Below are 22,583 nucleotides of genomic sequence, written 5' to 3'. Positions count from 1 at the left end.
TTAGAACATCATACAAAAATTATCCAAAATAGGAAGTTATTTTCCCAGGTTTCTGGAAATGTAAACAAAACAAATTTGTAATATATATAGAAGTGTAAAATGTTATGTTATCTCATATATCATTAGAAATTTTTTTTCTTGATTACTATCTAACTCCTTTTTGAGACCAGTGACCTTACATTTCACATGCTTTCAATATGACTTAACATTCTCTTTGTTCATGGATGATATACTTTTTTTATTGGTTCTTTTTACTTATACATGACATAATTTTGATAGTTTGTTTTCATGGGTTATGTGAGATTTTTTTTAAGCATTAAAATAGGGTCACCATACTTAGCAACAAGTCATACTCTATGAAGCTTGTAAGAATATATAAATATGAATAAAATGATAGTTGTATAGTATATATTTTAAGCTAAAATAGTGAATCTTCAAAAAATAATTGAATTATACTGACAATAATTACCTAAAAATTAATCAGCTTTAAATTACTGCAGTTATAACTAGAAATACCTTGAGAAAAATCAGGTTTTGCAGTAGTTAAAAATAAGCAAAGGAGTAGAAAGTACTGGGGAAAAGGTCTTCTGTACTTTTATACTTAGTTCTTTGACATTAGCCTCTTTTTGTGTGATTTGACAATTTGGTAAGAATGCAAGTAAATCTATATATATAATATGTAGTTGTTTTAATTTATATATATATATATATATATATATATATGTATAATATGTGTGTATATGTACCTGTACACACGTATAATTTTATATTTTACACAGACAAGAAAGAAGACATATTAATAGAGAATATCTTTTCTGATGTTGGAAGCCTTATTTAATATAATTTCATTCAAGAAAATTACCAAAATAAAAAAAAAATTACTGAAATAGGTCCAGTTGGTTTAAATTATTATTATATTATTGCTTCTTACTTTTGGAACTATAGCATGTATGAATTAAGTCTATGGGTAAATATGATATTGTGCATACTGCATACTTGATTTATTTAATTATCATTGCCTACTATTTGCTTCCTACCCACTCCACCCCCAATCAATGTTTTTCAGATTTACTGAGTTAAACTATAATTTAAAATCCTTGGTCCTTTATGGCTGTAAAATACTACATTATTATAAATATAGGCATAAATATAAAAACATCTAAAATTTGCATACTAATATGTTAATAGTACATATTTGTAGATGGCCCAATTAGGAGGTTTACTTTTAAACTTTATCTTATGATTTTTTGTGTAATTGCCATTTATTATCATTTTACTAAACTTAAAAAAATATATATTTAAGGCATAATTCACTTTGCCTATTTTTGAAAGGACCTGGGCCAGTTTACAGTTTGACATTTACTGGAAAAAAAAATTGATGGTGAAAACTGAATAGAGTACATCTAAAATATAAAAGGATACCTATGTAACTGATTTGAAAAATTTTAACTTGGCCTATTAATTTGCTTCTAACAAAATTAGAAGCTTGATGTGGGGCAAAAGTGGAAAATACTTTGTACTGCATAGTCACATGCTGATGGTAGAAGACATTTAAACTTATCGGGAATAATGTCTTCTCTCAGGTTTGTAATATTCAGATGATGGTTAAATCTTGAAACATGTGCTTGACATTCTGGAAGCAAAGTACAAAAAACCAGCTTCACTTGGAAAATAATCTTTATTTGGAGAAATGAAAAGTATATTGGAGATCTGGGACTGTGACATGATGTCTTCTGATGCTCCCTACATTCTGGACCACAGGCATCCATTTTCAGATTCTGAAACTCTAGTTTAGGAAAGACTATTCCTCCCATTGTGTCTTTATGATCTTATATTTTCATTCTCATCCTTTTTAAGTCTTCTAATCTCTTTCTCTCCTCTGTTTCACTTTACTCTCTCTTGAGAGAAGTAAGTCAAGGCTAGGAACCCAGTTTCTCTGATTCCTGTTTCCAGGGTACTCAGATCACAGACATCTCTTTTTTTTAATGAAAAGTTTAAGAAGCATAGGCTGTGCCTAAGCCCAACTGCCCCCTGGCATCATGTATTCCTACAAGTGCTAGTTAGTATTTTTCTGACTGTCTAAGGTGATAAATAAGCATACTGAGAAACGCAAACATGCACAAGTCCACAGTCTCCTGCCCCCAACCTGACTCCCATTCTCACTAATTTCTAGGGACATCTGAATTCCATCAAAGGAGTTGAAACCAAAGAAAAGGGATTTCCTCTTTCCACTGAGGGCCAAGACATTCAAAGTTTCTAATAATTTTCTTAAGTGTATCCTAGCTTTCAAAATCTGTCAGGCAACTGAATGACATTTTTTTTTTGTTGCTTTTCAAATAACAGGATTCTTTTTGTTGTTGTTCTATCCTCAGATTTTCATTTCATTTTCAAATATAAAGCAAGGGAAAATTCTCAGAAGATAAGTCATTTTGCGCACTTCATTATATACCATTTTTACCTTTCTTCATATTTATCTGCTATAGAGAATGCATAACATAGAGGAGAGCCCTGGAGTATACACTCTTACTCAAGAAAGTCATGGCTAAAATGTGGTTATGACAGAACCCTAACTGTATATAATAACACAGAGAATAGATGATTTTTTTTTCATTTGTCTTGAATTCAGTAGAATTCACATATAAACTGTCTATTTGACTGTTAGGATTTTGAAAATATAAACCATTATATGAAATATGAATAAAAACAGTTGGATTATCCATATCTGCTTTATAATTATATGTGCATTGCTTTATATCTTCATAACAAATAATAGCATATATACACAATATCCCATAAGTGGTTTAACATAATGCAATATCATTGAGTTAACCTTCAAAATAAATGAAGGAAAAAAAAGCAATATCAGAAGAAACAGAGTAAAAATAAAACAAAACTATTCATTTGCCATTACAGGAACAAATTAGTCAACTTACAAAACATCACCCTTCCTAAATCTTTCCATTATTCATTTTATCCAATTTTTGTATTTAAATTAAACTGCAAAACATCAGAAAAATAAAACAGTTATTTACTAGCTCTACAGATCACTTGCCTAATTGTATGGAATATAGCAGAGATAATGAGCTCATTGTGAACTGCAACAGCCATATAGCGTGGCTCATGAAATGCTGATGGGACTGTCCGCACTGCATAGCAGAGATAAACACCCCACAAGAGGAATAAAAATTCAGCTGTGAGAAGAACAAACAAACAATTTTCAATTAGTTTCACAGGTGAACAAAAATATAAGTTCCTTAGCATGCATTTTGTCACAGAAACATAAATTTAGAAATAGATGCTTTCAAAGTATCATTCATATGTAAATACGGATACTGTATATTTATTTTAAAATTTTATTTAATATACAGATCTTTTCAAAGGTACAGTTTGTCATTGTTTTTGACAGCATTTGAATTCTCAGTTTTGTTTTTTCTGATACTTGTATTTTTCCTAAAACATTTGTAAAATAATTTTTCTTATCCCCATCCTAGGTTTAGGATGTTCATGGAGGATCTTGGTCTTAAGAAAGTTATCAAGGCAAAAAAACAAAACAAAACAACAACAACAACAACAAACCCTTGTAATATGTTTATATAAAGCTCCTAGAAATTTAAAGTTTTTATTGCACTGTGCCCAGTTTAGCAAGTGAAAATATCCATTGCCAGAAATGTGAGAACACAGGTTGCTAAACAATTCAGTGGCATATTTTATAAATGAAATGTTGTTTCTTCATGCATGACATAAATCATATCTTTTGTGGGTGGAGTGCTGAAAGATTTAGTAAAATTCACAATCACCTTGTTTGATCACTGAAGCCAGAAGAGATAGGCAGAGGATGGAAGCTAAGAATAAGGACTTCAGAATCATACTAGATATTATGTCTTAACCTGGGTCTACCCTAACTTACTTTGAGTAAATCTAGGTGATTTACTTAATCTCTGTGGTCACAGTTACTTCACTGGAAAATGAAGACAATGAAAGTAAGTACATACCTCCTAGTATTATTTATTAATTAAATAAAAAAATCATATAAATCAACATAATTTCTGACACATAGTAGTTGTTAAGTGGTTCTTATTGTTAAACTTCTCATTTGACTTTTTTTTCAAACTAAGCATTGCAATATTTTTTAAAACCAGTAAGTTTTAAAACCTATTTTATCTCAGTGACACAACCATATCAGAAGATAAAATCTGAATACTGAGAAGAAAACTCTAATTTGGACAAAATATCTCACCCAAGACATACTTACATGTAGCCTTCTTGCATACTAAAATTCTGACCTCCATTCGAAACACTGATCAGACGAAAACCAAGATTTTATCTGCCAACTTCAACATGTTTCTACTATCATTTAAACGTTAGGAAGTGTCCCAAGTATTGATAATCAAGCTACTCAAAAAGAGAAGCCAAAGCAGGGGGTGGAGTGGACACTTCACTTCAAACTCTCCATGAGATTTAGCATTAAATCATTCCAAATTATCCAGTATGGTGAGTACAGGCCATATGAGGTGAATGTTGTTTCCAGTTAAGCTCTATTGGGTTGAATGAAGAAAATCAGCAAATTGTATGTGAATACAATTTGCTTTTCCAACTCAGTCTGTGGTACCACTTTTGCCTTCTGTAACCAGGTTTAAAATCTCAGAGCTACCTTTCACTTCTATGTTTCTTTTTTCTCTCTCTTTTTGTCTTTCTTCATAGTGATTGATTTCTCTCAAGGAATACAATTCTAATCTTTGTCTAAGTCCCTATCAGTTTACTTCTTATCTACAGTTGGCTTCACCCTGTACTAATCCATTCATCATAATAATAACAAGCTCATTTTTCTGAAACTCCATTTTGATCATATCAGGGTTTCTCCAAATCTCTGACTATCCATTTGGGTTAACCCAATCTCCATTAGAAGGTTTATTCAGATGTCAGTACAAGGCTGGAAATAATTTCTGTCCCCAAATAAAGACTCTAAGGGGGTTGCTGTTCAGGTATACATGTTGTTACTTATAAGACTTTCTTGCTACCCAGGGTTCATGTTAGTTCCTAATATTACTTGACCTTTATCCTTTTTAATTTATATATTTGTTAGATCCTGACTTCTTGTTTCTCAGCCTTTTGTGAGGCATCAATTACATCTTCATTCAGAAATCTTCAAAGGCTCACTATTATTGTTTTACAAATCCTTCATCCTGGCTTTTGTAACTCTCCACATGACTTCACACTATATATTTAACATGATCTCCCAGTGCTCCACAACATAAACACTTTGAGCTAACCTATGATTTCTCATTGTTTGCTAAATACTCCAAAGATTGGTCTTACCTATGAGCCATGGCTCACACTATTTCTCCCCCTGAAAATTTTCTCTTAACTCCATTTCCAAATCTTAGTCAATTTTTTAATGTTCGAACTCAAGTTTCACCTCCATCACAAGCTGCCTGGAATGGTTGTAACGTACACTGAATTTTCTTTCCACTAATCTCTCTCTCTTTTTAAACTATCTATACAACACAAAGCAGAGAATAAGGCCAAATAATGTATAATTTGGAGAAAATTTTTCATGGGTTGGGTCTTATTAGTCAACACCTTCCTCAAACCACCCCACTCAATTATGACCTCTTTCATGGCAAGAACTGAGTTTCCAGTGATTTTTTTTCTCCTTTGGCCTACACAGGTACAACATGGAGCCCAAATAGATAAGTCTTAATAAATGTTTGTTGAACTGAATGACTCTGATGTTAATTTCATGTTTAAATAACCAGAGATATAGATATAATGTAACCTTGCCACTCCATATAACATTACAGGGCCTACTGAAGCAAAATAAGTAGGAGGCTGTTAGACTGGAGTCATTGCTTCACCTGGAAGGCTCATGGACCCTTACATAAGCAAACTGAAACAGTTTAGAGGCATTCCTTGTAATTGATTAAATTTGAATTGAACTTCATCCAATAACAGACAGCTAACTAGCTGATTCATTCTATAATGTGGGCACTCCTTTCCAGCCACACCCAACACCTAGCTATAGCCAATAAAGTAGTTTTTAAAAAAAATTGTTTCTGTGTTTTGTTCTATGCTCAGACTGCTGTTGTGAAACCCACAATGTCCTTTTGGCTTGGGTACTTCCTGATTCATGAATCATTTTTTGCTCAAATAAATTTTTTAAATTTTATTTTTGTCTCTTACGTTTCATGTAACCAGACTAAAAATGACCTAAAGATGATGCTGGCATTATTATCAACATGACAACCTCTATTTACTGACACACAATAAGTGGGGGGTACTGTGCTTGGCAGAAAAGAATGATGAAGGCAAAATACTATTAAGAAACAGTGCTGGGCCAGACAGCCCACACCAGCCCCTGAGGGACCCAGGCTCACAGTAGGCTGGGGGACCACCCCTTCACCTGTGGGGCAGGCAACAGCTAGAGCCTAGCCTCTGGCGCAGGACTGCCCCTTCTGACCAGCGGACTATGGGGGCGGTTGAGCCCCAAGGCCCAGATCCACCCAAACCGGCTTGTGCCGGGGCGTAGGCTCACAGTAGGTTCAGGTCCACCCCTCTATCCAGGGGAAAGACACCCAGAGCCTAGCCTCTGACACAGGACACCCCTTCTGACCAGTAGACTACACAAAACCAGCCCAGGCCACCCTCACCAGCCCGTGGATCCAGGCTCACAGTAGGCCCGGGTCTATCCCTCAACCCTCAACCCTCAGGGCAGACACCTGCTAGAGCCTAGCCTCCTTCACAGTACTGCCTCTTCCAACCAGCAGACTACTGAGGAAGCCTAGGCCTGACCCAGATCCATCCACACCAACTTGCGTGCAGGACCCAGGTCCAGGGTAGGTTTGAGTTCATCCTCTTCTAACCCCCCACCTGGGAGCCAAGCCTAACTCACTTCCATCTTGGGATACTATAGTCATCAGCATAGCCTTCCCCACGCAGTAGGCCCTAACTTTGACAGCAGACAGGGTTTAAAAGCAGCTGCATCTCAAAGCAGGCATCCCAAAGAGAGTGTGAGGCCCACCCTTTCAGCCCCATCTCTGTAAGACATCACTTCATCTTAGGGGCACCTTAACTATTATCTGGAGTTACCTTGGCTATTGCTGCCACTGCCTTTAATTGCAAATGCAGTAGCATACATTGAGGGATACCAGCAGGGTCTGCAAGCCCAAAATCAAGGTGAGGTATAGAGAGTCTGCACAGATACTACAAGAATATAGGAAGAAACTGTAATATCTCAGATCCACATTGCAAGAAAGGAAGACACATAGACAACATGAAAAAGCAAGGGAGGAAAGTGCCCCAAACAAACCAGGATACTATAATAATAGAACCCATGGACAGTGAAGTTGATGAAATGTCAGACAAGGAGTTTGGAATGTTCATAATTAAAATGGTCTGTGAATTAAAGAATGACCTAAATGAAATGACCTTATTAAATGATCTGTGAATTAAAGAATGACCTAAATGACCTTATCTCTTTGTTGGAGTGAACAGGCAAAAATTGTTCACTCCAACAAAGAGATAAGAGCAAATACAGGTAACAAAAGATTACTTCAAGAGAGAGACTCTGAAAAAAAAAGTCAGAAATTCTTGAAATGAAGGATATAATAAATCAAATAAAAAAACTCAATAGAAAGCATAACCAATAGACTAGGTCATTTGGAAGAAAGAATGTCAGACAATGAAGACAAAGTATACAATCTGGAAAACAAAGTTGGTCACACAGTGAAGATGGTAAGAAACAATGAACAATGAACAAAACATGCAAGAATTATGAGTCAGCATCAAAAGACCAAATCTGAGTTACTGGGATAGAGGAAGGCACAGAGTTTCAAACCAAAGGAATTCACAATCTCGTCAATGTGATAATATCAAAAAATTTTCTAAGCATGAAGAACGAATTGGAAAACCAAATACAAGAGACTTACAGGACACCAAATGTACAAAATGACAACAGATCTACACCAAGGCACATTATAATGAAAATGCCTAGCATACAGAATAAGGATAGAATCTTAAAAGCTGCAAGAGAGAGGAATCAGATCACATGTAGGGGAAGACCAATTCGTATCTCAGCAAATTTTTCAACCCAGACCCTCAAAGCCAGGAGATCGTGGAACAACATATACCAAGCCCTGAAAGAAAATTGATGACAACCAAGAATCTTATATCTAGCAAAACTAAGCTTTATATTTGATGATGAAATAAAAACCTCCATGATAAACAAAAGTCAAAATAATTTACAACTAGAAACCTGCACTAAAGAACATCCTCAGCAAAATATTCCAAGAAGAGGAAATGAAAAAAAATGATGAAAATCAGCAGAGGGAGGGATTACACTAAAGGAAAATCTAATCAGAGGAGAAACAAAGTCACATTAAATATCAAAAATACACAAAAATGTCTGGGAATACAAATCATGTCTCAGTAATAGTATATGGTCTATTTTAGAGAAGGATCCATGTGCTGGCTGCTGAGAAGAAAGTGTATTCTCTCGTTTTTAGGTCTGAATGTTAATGACCTAAATTCACCAATCAAAAGACATAGACTATTAGATTGAATAAAAAAAGAAGATCCAACAATATGCTGCCTCCAAGAGACTCATCTCATAAAAAAAGACATCCACAGACTGAAGGTGAAAAGCTGGGAAAAATCATACCACTCACATGGACTGCAGAAGCAAGCAGGGGTTTCCATCCTTATACCAAATAAAATAGACTTCAAGCTAAAGTCAATCAAAAAGGACAAAGAAGGAAATTACATACTTTTCAGGGGAACCATACACCAACAAGACTTAACAATTATAAATATATATGCCCCAAACAACGGAGCATCTATGTTCATCAAACAAACTCTTCTCAAGTTCAAGAGTCAAATAGAACACAACACAATAAATTTGGGTGACTTTAACACACCTCTTTCATCACTAGATAGATGTTCCAAACAAAAGCTGCACAAAGAAACTATAGAACTCAATAATACAATCAATAATTTAGACTTAACTGACATATATAGAATATTTCATCCTTCAAAGGGAGAATACACTTTCTTCTTAGCAGCACATAGATCCTTATCTAAAATAGACCATATACTATGCCACAAAGCAACTCTTAGCAAATATAAAGAATTAGAGATACTACCCTGCATTCTATCAGATCATATGAAATTAGAAATCAATGATAAAATAATAAATAAAAGCCACTCCAACATATGGAGATTAAATAATACACTATTGAATGAACAATGGGTTGTACTAGACATCAAGAGGAGATTCAAAAATTTTTGAGGTGAATGAGAATTCAGATACAACATATTGAAATCTCTGAAACACTATAAAAGCAGTTCTAAGAGGAAAGTTCATTGCATGGAGTTCATTCCTTAAAAGAATAAAAGTCAACAAATAAATGACTTAACATTACATCTCAAAGCCCTAGAAAAAGAAGAACAAATCAACACTAAATGCAGTAAAACACAAAAAATAATTAAAATAAGAGCTGAAATCAATAAAATTGAAATGAAAGAAACAATTGAAAAAATTGACAGAACAAAAATTGGTTCTTTGAAAAAATAAATAAAATTGACAGACCCTTAGCCATGCTAATGAAGAGGAGACAGAAAGCTCAAATTACTAAAATTTGTAATGAAAAAGGAAATATCATAACAGACACTACAGAAATACAGAAGATAATTAGAAATTATTTTGAAAACTTGTACTCCAATAAAATAGAAAATATTGAAGGCATCGACAAATTTCTAGAGTCATATAATTTACCCAAATTGAATCAGGATGATATATACAATTTAAACAGATCAATTTCAAATGACAAAATAGAAGATGCTATGAAAAGTCTACCGGATGGATACATGGCCAAGTCCTATAAGACCTTTAAAGAAGAACTAATACCAATACTCTTTAATTTATTTTAGGAAATAGAAAAAAAGGGAGCACTTCTAAACTCATTTTATGAGGCCAATATCCATGATTCCAAACCAGGCAAAGACATACCAAAAAAAGAAAACCTCAGACCAATATCTCTAATGAACATAGATAAAATTCTCAATAAAATTTTGGCAAATTGAATACAAAAACATATCAAAAAGATCATGCACCATGATCAAATGGGATTCATCCCTGGGATGCAAGGTTGGTTCAACATACGGAAATCAATAAATATAATTCATCACATCAATAGACTTAAAAATAAGAATCATATGATCATCTCAATAGATGCAGAAAAAGCGTTTGACGAAATACAGCACCCCTTCATGTTCAAAACATTAGAAAAACTAAGGATAACAGGAACATATCTCAACATTATAAAGGTTATCTATGCTAAGCCCCAGGCCAACATCACTCTAAGTGGAGAAAAAATTGAAAGCATTCCCTCTAAAAACTGGAACAAGACAGAGATGCCCTCTTTCACCTTTCAATTTAACATAGTTATTGAAACACTGGCCAGAGCAATTAGACAGACAAAAGAAATTAAAGGGATATACACACAGGAAAAGAAGAACTCAAATTGGCACTACTTGCTGATGATATGATTCTATACCTAGAAGACCTAAAAGTTCCACCAGAAAACTTCTAGAAATAGTAAATGAATTCAGCAAATAGCAGGATATAAAATCAACACCCATAAATCAAAGGCATTTCTGTATATCAGTGACAAATCCTCAGAAAGGGAAATTAGGAAAACTACTCCATTTACAATTGCCTCAAAAAATTAAAATACTTTGGAATCAACTTAATGAAAGAGGTAAAAGATCTATATAAAGAAAATTGCAGAACCCTAAAGAAAGAAGTCAAAGGAGACCTTAGAAGATGGAAAGATCTACCTTGCTCTTGGATAGGCAGAAATAATATTATCAAAATGACCATAATAACAAAAGCATTATACAGATTTAATGCAATTCCAATCAAAATCCCAATGACATTCCTCATAGAAATAGAAAAAGCAGTCATGAAATTCATCTGGAAAAACAATAGACCCAGAATAGCTAAAGCAATCCTTGGCAGGAAGAGTGAAGCAGGTGGCATCTCTATACCAGATCTTAAGCTATACTTCAGAGCAATAGTAATAAAAACAGCATGGTATTGGTACCAAAACAGAATGGTAGACCAGTGGTACAAAATAGAGGACACAGGGACTAACCCACAAAATTACAATTATCTTATATTATACAAAGGTGTCAAAAATGCATTGGAGAAAGATAGCCTCTTCAACAAATGGTTCTGGGAAATTAGAAATCCATATACAACAAAATGAAATTAAACCTCTATCTCTCACCATACACAAAACTCAACTCAAAATAGATCAAAGACTTAGGAATTAAACCAGAAACACTGCATCTAATAAAAGAAAAAGTAGGCCCTAATCTCCATCATGTGGGATTAGGCCTCAACTTCCTTAATAAGACTCATTTGGCGAAAGAATTAAAACTAAGAATCAATAAATGGGATGGACTTAAACTAAAGTTTCTTCTCAGCAAGAGAAACAATCTGTGAAGTGAATAGAGAGCCTACATCTTGGGAGCAAATCTTTATCCCTTACACATCTGATAGAGCACTAATCGCTAAGGTATATAAAGAACTCAGAAAGCAAAACACCAAAAAAAAAAATACCCCAATTAATAAATGGGCCAAGGGCCTGAACAGACATTTCTCAGAAGATGATATACAATCAATCAACAAATACATGAAAAAATGTTCATCATCACTAGCAATTAGAGAAATGCAAATCAAAACTATTCTAAATTTCATCTCACTCCAGTCAGAATGGCAGCTATTATGCATACAAACAATAGTAAGTGTTGGAAAGGATGTGGGGGAAAAGGTACACTCATACACTGCTAGTGGAACTGCAAATTGGTACAGCCAATATGGAAAGTAGTATGGAGATTTCTTGGAAAATTGGGAATGGAACTACCATTTGACCCAGCTATCCCTCTCCTGGGTCTATACCCAAAGGATTTAAAAACAGCATACTATAGGGACACAGCCACATCAATGTTTATAGCAGCACAATTCACAATAACTAAACTATGGAACCAACCTAGATGCCCTTCAGTAGATGAGTGGATAAAAAAAATGTAGCATATATACACAATGGAATATTACTCAGCAATAAAAGAGAATAAAATCATGGCATTTGCCAGTAAGTGGATGGAGTTAGAGAAGATAATGCTAAGTGAAGTTAGCCAATCCCAAATAACCAAATGATGAATGTTTTCTCTGATTATAAGGAGGCTGATTCATAGTGGGGTAGGGAGAGGGAGCATGGGAGGAATAAATGAACTCTAGATAGGGCAGAGGGGTTGGAGGGGAAGGGATGGGGCATGGGGTTAGAAATGATGGTGGAATAATAGACATCATTATCCAAAGTACATATATAAAGACATGAATTGGTGTATATAAGCAGAGATATGAAAAATCATGCTCTATATGTGTAATAAGAATTGTAATGCATTCTGCTGTCACATATAAATAAAAAAGACTAATTAAAAAAAGTAAAAGAAATAGTGCTGGGGCCGGGCAAGGTGGCGCATGCCTGTAATCACCAGTTCAAAGCCAGACTCAGCAAAAGTGAGGTGCTAAGCAACTAAGTGAGACCTTGTCTCTAAATAAAATATAAAACAGGGCTAGAGATGTAACTCAGTGATCCAGTGCCACTGAGTTCAATCCCTGGTACTGCGCCCCCCAAAAAGAAACAGTACTGGGGAATGATATTGGCTAAATTATATTATTACATATAATTTGTGCATGTACAAATACCTAACAACAAATACCATCAATTTGTACAACTATAATGCACCAATAAAAATGTGGAAAAAAACCAATGGCACAAAAATTATGCTGCAGTTAAAGAATTTATAGGTAGTTGCATTATAAAAACAGTATCTTCTACCAGTTATTGCAGTGTTTATATGTTATACCAAAGATTCAAAAAAGGAAAGTTGTTATCAGGTTAATCAGTGTGCCACAATGGAGGAATATATTTAAACTATAAGACAAAATAATATTTCTCATAATAACTAAGTTGAACATTAAAATCAATTCATTAACAATATCAACAATATGCTCTCACTGAAAAACAATTTATTATTCAAAGTACCAATTAAACTAAATATGATATATAAAATTGCTTAGGAAAAAATCAGTTTCATATAATTAACTTCAGACTAACACTGCAATTAGTAAAGAAAATATGTAGATGTTACCAAATTTTGCAGTGTTTTTATGTGGGAGTTGAAAGATGTGTTATACTTCTGCTTTGTTAAACGATTTTGATGGGAGGCATGAGTATAGTTAAAAAGGGAATTGCATTTATATTTCAAGATTCAAATAAGGCTTTTAGAAAACCAAGGTACTTTATTTTTAATCTATAAGGGATAACAGTTTAAAAGTTAACTACTATAGCCTTTTAAAAATTAATAATTAAAGTAATTTCAAGTTATTTTTTCCAAAGGCCTGGGGCAAGCAAAGAAAATGATCCAGCTCTGTGATCTTAAACCACCCACAATGGCCAAGATGAGAACAACTACAAAGTACAAAAGCTGCTCAAACTGTGGAGCCCTTGTTGAGCCATGTTGCACAGAAATTTTGTATTAATAACAGTTTATCCTCCTTATCCCCTTAAAATTATTTTAAGATAGCATAAAAATACATAAATGACAAAACATTCACATTTTAATTCCCTCTTCTTTTTTTCCTCTAAATCCTATCAACTTAGAAAATTCATGAACAGAGTAAAATATTATTTATGATTCCACCCAAGATAGCCTATTTTCTTTTAATAGAGTGGACAGCTCAAAGGTTGTCATTAAGTATTAAATTGAATAACTTCAATACTTTTAGAGAAGGTCTTGAATTCCAGACATTTAGGACTAAATAGGTACATGGAAGCTTATATTCTGACTGCCTATTTGCCTCTTCTTTGCTTAAAATAAGGACAATAATGAGGTTACATGAATTAAAAAATATAAATGATATTTGATAGAATTTTAAAGTTAGAAGTGACTTCATTTGACCATGTCGTGAGGAGGGACATTTTTGCAAATGTATATGGTGGGGAAAGAGGTGGTTAATGAGCTGCAGTTACTGTGCTGGCCTTGACCTCAGTTTATTCAGCTTTGGCATAGAGAAGTATATGGAAAAGGTGAACTTGCAATATATTTCACCACTAGGACAATGGAGGCTGAATATCTATTCATTTTTCAGCTTTTTAGAAGCAGGGAAAGACAAGGGATGGTCAGAGTTGGGCTTCAAGACTTGCCTGTAGAGAAGCTCATCCCCCACCACTTGCACTTGCTCAATGAGCAGCAGAACAGGGCCTAGAACCCTTGTCTCCTGGTTCTTGGCTAATGTTCCCTAAATTATGTCCTTGGGCTGAGGGCTTTTCTTTCCTTTTCTTTTCCCTTCCCTTCTTTCCTTCCTTCCTTCCTTCCTTCCTTCCTTCCTTCCTTCCTTCCTTCCTTCCTTCCTTCCTTCCTTCCTTCCTCCCTCCCTTCTTTCCTTCCTTCCTTCCTTCCTTCCTTCCTTCCTTCCTTCCTTCCTTCCTTCCTTCCTTCCTTCCACCTCTTTCCCTCCCTCCATCCCTTCCTTCTTTCCTTCTTCCTTCTATTACTAACAGGCACAGATGAAACTTTGGGAGTATTTTTTTCAAGCAGCAATTGTTTGTAATTTAAACTAATATGTCAATTAGAAGTGAATAGCCTATGGTAGTAAGAGTTCTACTTGAAAGTGCTTTTTTGTCCCTTCAATTGATTTGATTGCATGGTTAACATCTGTTGGATGTACCAGGAACTGTGCTAAATGCATTCTGTACATTATCTATATTTGTGAAGGTTTTATTATAGAACTTTTAACTCCTTTTAAAAGGAGGGAGATAGAATTCTAAATGCTAAAATTTCAAACTTGGATCAGAGAAATTTATGGGAATGCTGAGACTTTAAATCAGATGGTGACCTGGTTATTCTATTCTCTTACCCACTCATTGCTAAATAACTCTCTGAGGCAAGACTGCTGTGAATAGGCACACATTTTTAGGTTCACTTTTCTTTGTTGCTTCTCTTCACATATTTCTATAACTTGGACCAAGTTTTTTTTTTCCCCACAGACACTACTGCATTTTAAGTAGTAAGTGTAGAGAAAATAGGCTTTTCTCTTTCTTTCTGACATATACATTTAGAATTTTAAAAGATTGATATGGGGTGAGAGAACATTCACAAAATCTAGAGACTTCAGAATCTTAAAGAAGTGGAGAGCTCACAAAGACAGATTAAGATAAGAGACCCTTAGGGGATTAGGTCAAGGTCAGAGTGGCTTGTTGTATATTCCATAATATTTCTTTCATTTCCCCATCCCTGCCATGTACACAAACATTATTATTTGGGTAGGGAGCAAAATTTGGAATTACTTACTATGATTTACAAGTGTATTTTAAATTTCTGATCTTTTATGAAAGCCTAACAGCATTGACAATTTATTTGCCTTTGCTTGGATTATATAACTAGAAATTCACAAATAGCTTTTCAACAATTAACTTGAGTATTTTTTGAATTATTGTAGTGAGGGTTGTTGGTTATTTATTTATTTACATTCTACCTCTATAGGAAAATGTTTTATTTCTTTGAGATGGGGTTATTTGAATGATGCTAAAGGGCAAACAGAAAGAATAAATTAGTTTATTTTATACCTTAATGTGTTACTTCCAGCACCATATTTTTCTCTTTTGGAAATTAAAGAAAGTTTACCTTCCTTAGAAGTTAGCATAATTTTGCAGCTTCTAAAATCATTGAGACTATTTGGTGATTTAAGTTTGGTTTAGGAAATTGCTTGACTTCTGAATAATTTTAATGAGGTCATCAAAAAAAACTGTTTTTTTTTTTTGCCAATGGTTTCTTTCTTATTAAAGTTATCCCAAGGTTTGACTACTACTGGGAATGGTTTTGGTGAGCTGAAAAAGGGAAGACCTTCAAATCTTTCTGTTCCTACATATCAAACCTCTTCTCAGAGGAAATGATAGTGCCAGACTCTTCTCTTTAGTATTAGTATACTTCTATTTAGTATATGTATTAGAAATTAGAATGGATAGGGATATAACACCACTTTGAAACTTAAAGCAACATGAACTAACAGTTTGTTATTTCAACTGATATTTCTTTCAACACAAGGAAAAGGACCACTCAAATATTTCTGACAACCAAGTTAATGTATGGGTTATCTCTGTTCAAGCAACAAAAGACTTTCTTCTTCTTCTTCGTCTTTTTTTCACCTCTAAAATCCTAGGGTTTCACAGGGATTTGTGCTATAGAATTGATCTAAAAGGTCCTCCAAAGGTCCTGAGTTCAAGGCTTGGTGGCCAGCCTGTGGCACTATTAGTAGATGGTAGAATCTTTAAGGGGTAGGGCCTAATGGGAGGATTTAGTCACTGTGCTTATGCCCTAGAAGGGGACTGTGGTACTGGAGTTATATCCCAAGACAATCTCTACTATTATGTCAGGATTTTATTAACTTCCAAAATTAAAGTATTAATAAATTATTCTTTCTTTCTTACTCTAGCATTATATAACTGACTACTCCTTAAAGAAGTAGAATATTTTTCAGAAGAGGTAATATATAAGTAACAAAATAACTCCCACATTGATTGTTTTGAAAGCAAATAAGCAAGCCCTTGATAGTTTCTAATGATGTGGCCCAAGCCAAAGCAAACTGTTAGAGAGGTCAGGCTTTTACCCTTTGGATGAAAATTTTTGAAGTATTTAAAAAATAGTAAAAAGTAATGCAGCATAAATGAAGGCATAGGGTACATTAGAATACAATGCAATAAAATGTATGTAATGAACCTTAATCAAGAGCATTAAGACAAATGAAGTTTAATATATTTTCCTCAATACTCATTAAATGGTACTTCTTTCACATCTCATCTGTCATAATGTCACCTAATCTTCTAGATAATTGTTTAAATCCTTAGAAACACTAGCTATTTCAGAATTTCCCTCACAACACAGTAAAGAGTCACTAAATTTGTCTCAGTTCCTTCTAAACATTGACATATGACTAATTAAATTATAGAACACCATGTCTGTTACACGTATTTAAAATATTATACCAGGAGGGAGGAGTACAAAGAAGAATATGTCAATGAAAATGAATTAAGATCATATTTTCTGTAGTAAAAATATTCCATGTAAAATTCACAGTAACTAGTGGGATAATCCATGTCAGAATTTACTACGAGCACAAATATTTTAAAATTCTCAAATCGAATGTTCAATTATTGCTTAGATTTTTCTCTACGTATTTCTTTCCAACCTGGTGAAGACAATTTGTAACAAGGGTTGTCACACTCTAAGGAATTTCCAAGCTTTAAGACAGCTTAGGCATTGATGGAGTTAATTTATAACAGGGCCTTTGTGAGGGAATAATTATTACAACATAAAAATGCTGTTGAGAAGAGCTAGGCCATATTAGTGAGATGTAAAAATAGAATAACAGAAAATAGCAGATGATAAAGAGAGGCCTACACAGAGTGTGCTGTCTATATTCTTGAGCTAGGTTAGAAAAGGCACTAATAACAACTTTAGTCTCAATTATGTTCCATTTCATCACATTTTATTATCATTACCTAACTTCCAGAAGAAACTGAAAACTTAGGCAAGTTCAGTGGCTGCTTAAGTTTGTACTCAAGTCTGACAGATTTAGCCACGAAGTAGAAGTTATAAGTGTTCTTGACATTATCATCTATTAGTCACTTTTTTTGCAGTCGATTTCTTTATTATAGGTAAAGTAAAAATGTGCTCACTTATTCTAATTTTTCTTGGATACTGGAACTATTTCAGATCTTCAATATGTTCTAAATGTGGAATAGAAATTGAGAGCCATCCAACTACATATACCAAAGTATAAAGTCCATATATTACCACCTCTGCTATTCATGTATCCAAGTCTGAAAGCACTGTATTGGAGGATACTGTCCAGGATATCTAAATGTAAGTGTGAAAACATGCCTCTATGAGGGAAATCATAAAGGTTAGTTCAGGCTCGAGAAGTCAATGCTACTCGCTTGTCTGTCTGTAGTAGCAGTTAGGAAACTCATAGGGAATAATGTTATGACTTCTTAATATGACAAATTTTAATGCTACTGTGAAAAATTCTGAACACGAACAATTGATTGTCAAGTTATTGCTATATTTAGAAAAATATCTGGCAATCCTACTAGCTACATTTTTCAAAATAAGTATAACTTGGGACTTTTTTTCATTAATTTAGGAAAACATTTCCAAGTTTCAGCTCCTTCATCTATGGCACAGATTTTTCAACAGAAGCACATAAATTGTATTCTACTTCAATATTTGCAATTATACTTTATTTTTTTTAGATACTTCTATTTTTTTGGGGGGGGGGCGGTACTGGGGATTAAAACCAAGGGTGCTTTTTTTAAAATTTTTTTTTATTGGTTGTTCACAACATTACAAAGCTCTTGACATATCATATTTCATACAATTAGATACTTTATAATACTTTTCATATTATAACTTTCATTTACCTTGCCAAGTTTGTATCAATCTATTATGTGGATTGTTATGGAAATCAAGGTAGAGTTTCACAACCTAGTTGGGGATTGCCAATTTATACAGATTGCTCAAAAATACCTGCCAAACATCGATGTGGCAGTATCCCTGTAGTACGCTCTCTTAAGGTCTTCAGGGAATAGACCAAGAAGGGCAATAACTGGGTCAAATGGTGGTTCCATTCCCAGCTTTCCCAGGAATCTCCATACTGCTTTCCAAATTGGCTGAACCAATTTGCAGTCCCACCAGCAATGTACAAGAGTACCCTTTTCCCCACATCCTCTCCAGCACTTGTTATTGTTTGACTTCCTGATGGCTGCCAATCTTACTGGAGTGAGATGGTATCTTAGGGTAGTTTTGATTTGCATTTCTCTGACTGCTAGAGATGGTGAGCATTTTTTCATGTATTTGTTGATTGATTGTATATCCTCCTCTGAGAAGTGTCTGTTCAGGTCCTTGGCCCATTTGTTGATTGGGGTATTTGTTGTCTTATTGTCTAATTTTTTGAGTTCTTTGTATACTCTGGATATTAAGGCTCTGTCTGAAGTGTGAGGAGTAAAAATTTGTTCCCATGATGTAGGCTCCCGATTTACTTCTCTTATTGTTTCTCTTGCTGTGAAAAAACTTTTTAGTTTAAGTAAGTCCCATTTGTTGATTCTTGCTGTTAACTCTTGTGCTATAGGCGTCCTGTTAAGGAATTTGGAGCCTGATCCCACAATATGTAGATCGTAGCCAACTTTTTCTTCTATCATAAGCAGAGTCTCTGATTTGATATCTAGGTCCTTGATCCATTTTGAGCTCACTTTTGTGCATGGTGAGAGGAGGGGATTCAGTTTCATTTTGTTGCATATGGATTTCCAGTTTTCCCAACACCATTTGTTGAAGATGCTATCCTTCCTCCATTGCATGCTTTTAGCCCCTTTATCAAATATAAGATAGTTGTAACTTTGTGGATTAGTCTCTGTATCCTCTATTCTGTACCATTAGTCCACCCGCCTGTTTTGGTACCAGTACCATGCTGTTTTTGCTACTATTGCTCTGTAGTATAGTTTGAAATCTGGTATTGCTATACCACCTGATTCACACTTCCTGCTCAGAATTGCTTTTGCTATTCTGGGTCTTTTATTTCTCCATATGAATTTCATGATTGCTTTATCTATTTCTACAAGCAATTCCATTGGGATTTTGATTGGCATTGCATTAAACCTATAGAGGACTTTTGGTAATATTGCCATTTTGATGATGTTAGTTCTGCCTATCCATGAACAGGGTACATCTTTCCATCTTCTAAGATCTTCTTCTACTTCTCTTTTTAGGGTTCTGTAGTTTTCATTGTATAAATCTTTCACCTCTTTTGTTAGGTTGATTCCCAAGTATTTTATTTTTTTTGAGGATATTGTGAATGGAGTGTTTTTCCTCACTTCTATTTCAGAAGATTTGTCACTAGACTGTGGAACCAACCCAGATGCCCTTCAATGGATGAATGGATTAAAAAAATGTGGCAGTTATACACCATGGAGTATTACGCAGCTCTAAAAAATGACAAATTCATGGAATTTGCAGGGAAATGGATGGCACTAGAGCAGATTATGCTTAGTGAAGCCAGCCAATCCCTAAAAAACAAATACCAAATGTCTTCTTTGATATAATGAGAGCAACTAAGAATAGAGCAGGGAGAAAGAGCAGGAAGAAAAGATTGATATTAAACAGAGACACGAGATGGGAGGGAAAGAGAGAGAAAGGGGGAATTGCATGGAAATGGAAAGAGACCCTCATTGTTAAAAAAAACTACATAGAAGAGGTTGTGAGGGGAATTGGAAGAAAAAACAAGGAGAGAAATGAATTACAGTAGATGGGATAGAGAGAGAAGATGGGAGGGGAGGGGAGGGGGGATAGTAGAGGATAGGAAAGGTAGCAGAATACAACAGTTACTAATAGGGCATTATGTAAAAAGGTGAATGTGTAACTGATGTGATTCTGCAATCTGTATTTGGAGTAAAAATGGGAGTTCATAACTCACTTGAAACTAATGTCTGAAATATGATATGTCAAGAGCCGTGTAAGGTTTTGAACATCCAATAAAAAAAAAAAAAAAAAAAAAAACCTCCCAAAATTTATCATTAAAATGAAATGGAGGACAATTGTCTTAACTTCTAAGTTTTTAGATTTAATTAATTTCTTTATCTTTGTCTAATTCTCACAACATAAAATATCTAAAGAGAAAGGAAGCTGTGCTCATTTTTTGTTCTTCTAGCAAATATTTATCAAGAGCCTACAACTGACAGATAATTTGTTAGATGTCAGGGATACAGAGTGAAGCATTTAACATGAAATGTGCACGTATCTAGGTTGGGAGAGGAAACAGGGATGAGTTAATGGAGGAATACTTTGTTTTGCCTTTAGTACTCTACATAAAATATATTTAAATGTACTTAAAAATCAAAGTCCTGAATCAAATAATAAGTCCTACATTATTATTTGAGATACAAATAGTTCTCAAAGAAGTATGCAGTTTAACTCTTAATAGAAATTCTAATTTGATCTAGAAATACTTTGGAACATACAAATTTTAAAATTCTCTTTCTACCATATAAATATTTTTTTAAAAAAGTAAAACTGAGTACTGTAAAATGTTTCTCACATTGTCCAAGATCCATCTGTCTTCCACAGTTGCAGCATTTTATATCCTTATTTGCTTTCCATTAAAGTATATCTCACAAGTTTTTATACAGAACAATGATTTTTGAAAATTATAAATAGATAAATAACAATAGGATTCTGAAAGTAATTTTTCTCTTCTATGTTTCTAATCACTTCCTCAAAGAAAAATTGAAGCTTATAGAGACTCAGAAAATTTTCCAAGTTGTTTTCTCTACCTCCCTATTTCTTTCTCAAATACTGTGGTAGGAAAACCATGCATATGAGCAGTTCTGGAATATCTGTGTGCAATAAAGCAAAAACAGAAAAGATCATTCTTTAATTTTATGGTCTACATTTTTTTTTGTAGTGGGGATTGAATCTAGGGCCACTTAACCACTGAGCTACATCTTGAGCCCTTTTAATATTTTTCTTTAGAGGCAGGGTCTTACTGAGTTGCCTAGGGCCTTACTAAGTTGCTGGATCTGGCTATGAACTTGTGATCCTCCTGCTTCAGCCTCCTGAGCCACTGGGGTTACAGGCATGCACCCTTGTGTCAGGCTTATGATCTACATTTCTAACTAGAGCTCTCTTCAGTGGAAAAAGAATTTTGCTCTTCCAGTCATTTGTTTTGTACTAATAAATCACATCATTTTATACTGGTAAAGCTGACCCAGATTAAAGCTTGCTAATATATTTTCCTTCCCTCTCTCCTTCCTTCCCTTCCCTTCCCTTCCCTTCCTTTCCTTCTTTTGTTTTTAATTGACTCCTGAAACTAATGTGAGTCTACACAACTTCTTGGTGATTTCCCACAGTCTCAAGGTAAAACCCATCTCTTCCTCTCCACAGCCCTTATTTTACATAAAAACATTTCTGCACAAAATTGGAAGGAAAATTTATCTTTCAGTATAGATTTTCAAGTTGACTAAAGATATATAAATTTATTCTTGAATGACAATCTCTGAATATTAAAAAAAATCTAATGGTAAACAGCTACTTTAAGAAACTGGTATGTAGAACTAAAAAAGAGGCTTTTGCTACACATTGGAAAACATCAAATTAAGAGAGATTAGATGTAGAATATCTTAATGTTACATGCTGAAAGAGAAATACATGAAAATTGATATAGGATAGTGTAAAAAAAATATAGCAGCGGGGTATGGTGGCACACACCTGTAATCCCAGCAGCTCAGGAAACCGAAGCAAGAGGATTGCAACTTCAAAGCCAGCCTCAGCAATTTAGTGAGGCTCTATGTAATTTAGCAAGACCCTGTCTCAAAATAAAAAGGGCTGGGGATGTGGTTCAATGGTTAAGTGTCCCTGGGTTCAATCCTCAGTACCAAAAAAAAAAAAAAAAGTTTACATCAACCTCCTGG

The 22,583-nt window shown here is 34.4% G+C and overlaps 1 protein-coding gene across 1 annotated transcript in view; it reads right to left on the bottom strand.

Moving 5' to 3' along the window:
• The window catches only part of Gpr158 (G protein-coupled receptor 158), a 401,208-nt gene that overhangs the window by 6,620 nt on the left and 372,005 nt on the right, over window positions 1-22,583 (bottom strand). Inside the window, exon 8 of the mRNA XM_026401197.2 lies at window positions 3,053-3,191. Within this exon, the coding sequence (XP_026256982.2) occupies window positions 3,053-3,191 (139 nt within the window). The remainder of the gene's footprint in view (window positions 1-3,052; window positions 3,192-22,583) is intronic.

The sequence above is a fragment of the Urocitellus parryii genome, chromosome 9 (genome assembly GCF_045843805.1).
Source record: "Urocitellus parryii isolate mUroPar1 chromosome 9, mUroPar1.hap1, whole genome shotgun sequence".
NCBI lineage: Eukaryota > Metazoa > Chordata > Mammalia > Rodentia > Sciuridae > Urocitellus > Urocitellus parryii.
Note: the sequence above shows the minus strand (reverse complement) of the source record. Positions and strands in the feature narration are given on the sequence as shown.